Source organism: Gavialis gangeticus, unplaced genomic scaffold, assembly GCF_001723915.1.
Source record: "Gavialis gangeticus isolate Ggan-Ray unplaced genomic scaffold, GavGan_comp1, whole genome shotgun sequence".
NCBI classification, from domain to species: domain Eukaryota; kingdom Metazoa; phylum Chordata; order Crocodylia; family Gavialidae; genus Gavialis; species Gavialis gangeticus.
In genome coordinates this window covers 28495256-28498209 of record NW_017729031.1, presented here as the reverse complement: position 1 = coordinate 28498209, position 2954 = coordinate 28495256, and the positions used below count along the sequence as shown (strand labels likewise).

The 2954-nt window shown below is 45.2% G+C and overlaps 1 protein-coding gene across 2 annotated transcripts in view; it reads left to right on the top strand.

The window, feature by feature from the left end:
• The window catches only part of SCTR (secretin receptor), a 41802-nt gene extending 39219 nt beyond the window's left edge, over positions 1–2583 (top strand). For both annotated transcript variants that reach the window (XM_019522536.1, XM_019522535.1), the window contains one exon: positions 1260–2583. In XM_019522536.1, the coding sequence (XP_019378081.1) occupies positions 1260–1436 (177 nt within the window). In that variant the 3' untranslated portion in view covers positions 1437–2583. The remainder of the gene's footprint in view (positions 1–1259) is intronic.
• The last annotated feature ends 371 nt before the right edge of the window (positions 2584–2954 follow it).

The window sequence follows — 2954 nt, the reverse complement described above, 5'->3', positions numbered from 1 at the left end:
CCACCTTGCGCTGCATGGTGAATCCCAGCAGGCGATGATCCCTGTTGCCCAGGTGGTCGAGCACCCGCAGCCCCTCACCAGGTCGTCGCCGGTGGCCAGCACTAGGTCCAACAAGGCCTCTCCCCTGGTGGGGCTGTGCACCTCCTGGGTTCGATGGAGGTCCTGCATTTGGGCTAGGGACCTACATGAGTGGTCAGGCCTGGCTGACTGCTCCTCCCAGCAGATGTCTGGAAAGTTCAGGTCACCCGTGATGACCACATCCTTTGACCTAACTACCTCCGTGAGCTGACTTCATAATTCCTGGTCTAGCTCTTCCCCGTGGTCGGGAGGTCTGTAGTAGACCCCACCGTTAAGTCTCTTTCTGCCCTGTATTCTAACCCAGAGCACTTCAGAGTGCCCCTCCTCCGACTCTGTGCTACTTGATGAGGATGTGTATTCCTCCTTAATGTAGAGTGCCATGCCCCTGCCTTTCCTCCCTGTCCTGTCCCTCCTGTCCAGCCGATAGCCCTTGATATTCACCGCCCAGTCGTGCGTTGGGTCCCACCACATTTCAGTGAGCCCCACTATGTCCGGGTTGGTGTTGGCTAGCAGGAGGGCAAGTTCCTCCTGCTTGTTTCCCATACTACGAGCGTTTGTGTAGAGGCATTTGAGGCCTCCTGTGGATGTGTGCACTGACCCCCTAATCTCAGCATTACCCTGGCCCCTTGCTTCCCTGAGTATATGTTCTGCTTGTCGGCCTAGGCTGGGCTGTACTTGTGAGTGCTGCTTGGTTTAGCGGTCCAAGGCTTCCTCCTCCCTCATCTTCCCCTCCCCCAATGAGCCTAGTGTGCAAATGATTTTGAAATGTTTGGTTTAGACTGACCTTTTAAGCTTTTACTTTTCCCTCCCTGTAAATCAATGTGTCAGAGCTGTGAATGCAAGGAAGCATTGCAACAGAAAGTTGTTGCAAATGGAAAAACTCTGAAATGTATTTATAAAAAGAGCAAAATGCCTCATTTTTTAACATGGTTTAATCTCCTCCCTGCCCATGGGATGCTAATTGAAGCTGATAATGTCCTGGGAAGAGTTTGAATCTCAACTCATTTACTTTCTGATGGAAACAAAAATATTCCATCGAAAAATTCCTGACCAACTCTAACCACAGCTGCTGCTGATATAACAAGCACTTACCTCTAAGGCTGTGCTGTATTGTACGGTTCTTTGCAATGTAAAATCCCACACAAACTCACTGACCAGAGTTGTGTATCCTCACTGCTTAGGTTCAGCTGGAAGTCCAGAGGAAATGGAGGCAGTGGCATTTAAGCAAACACTTGCATCAGCATCTCAGCTCCTCAGCTAGTAACGGGGGAAGCAGTTTCACTCAGGTGATGCACACGATAAAGCCCAGCCCTCCTGAGCAAAAGAGGCAGTGCACCCGGAAATCAAGTATCATTTAACAGAGCCCATTTGGACTAACTCAGGCACGCATGCTCAACTTTCCATGGACTGCACCAGGAACCTGTTTGTGCATCCTGACAGCAGAACTTGGCCTCGGGTCAACTCATCTTGCAGCATATCTATTTGCTGGTATCCTGCATAAGTATTATTGTGGTCATTTTGCAAAGAAGGAGGCCAAACATCTTGCTCTTTCTCCATTTTTCTGCAAATCAGTCTTGTTTGCCTTCCTCCGCCTGTATTTTGGGGCTGTCATGCTGACCTGAAGCACTTGCTCTTTATCATGTGGCTTTTTCTTGGGTCGTCTTTGCTGGGTTGTTCTCATGATTTTCAAATGTATTTTATTTCTCATTTTTTTAAATTGAAGGTTGCACTATATATTCTGCTTTGCAGAATGAATGCTGCAGTGTACTCTTGAGCACCATATTGGTTGAAAATGCAGAATTAGTTATTCCTTTGTTTCAAGCATAGTATTTGTTATCCCGTTGTTTCAACCTATCTTCAGAATCTAATTTTAGAAGAAATAGGCTGGGAAGGTCAGGGCTTGGTACAGTTATTTCTCTCCTATTATGTAGCTGTTACCTAGATAAGTTTCAATGGCATTGGAAATAGATTTCTTCCCTTCCACTCTTCTACTAAAGAAGATCTCAGAAAGCAACACAATTGTATCATTTAGATTAATGTCAGTGCTTGAGCTGGCAGCAGCAGAGCTACTTTGGAAAATTCCCACGTTAGCCAACCTTAATAAAATGGCCTTTGACACAAATTGTCATCTCTGTATTTATGAATCCATCCAGTCCATCTTCAAAGGGAACCGGTGGAAATGCAGATACTCGGGGCACTTAAAACTCAATTAAACTAGACAATAAAGTGGGAAGCAAACCAGGACTAGCAGGGGAAAATCCTTTTAAGGTCTGTCCTCACACAAATCGAAGGAAGTCAGTGAGATTATACAATGTATTTCTGGAGCTACACTTATGATATATGCCAGCTGGTGTTCTGGTCCAAAATAACAATTTCAAGAATGATATCTTGGTATGTGAGTTTCCCTGGCCCTAGGAAGGGATGAAACAGTTCAGCTAAAAATAAGTCAAACCGAGTAGCTAAATTTAAGAAATCCATTTAAAATAAATTCCCCTAATGACTTCATCCTCTCCTGGCTTTGCCTGTTTTATTTTTCCCTTAAAAAAATGAAATTCTGACAAAAATCAGCCATCAGGTTAGGTGGTTCAGTTCTGCTGGAACTATGTTCTCTGGTGGAAAACTCTTTAGTCTGAGATTTTTCCGGTCCGATTTGTTTGCAAACATTTATCCTCACAACAGAGCCGGTGACACACAGTTTCATGATTTGGCAGGATGCTAAAGCACACCTTCAAAGTTCAAAAAGAATCATACCCTCATGAGATGGGCTTTGCTGACTTATAAATGATGCTTAAACAGCTCCAGGTAGATGAGAAAATGTTCTCCTGTATTTTTCCCCGTCAGCAGCAAGCCGAGTTGGGCAATCCTTCGCGGAGTGT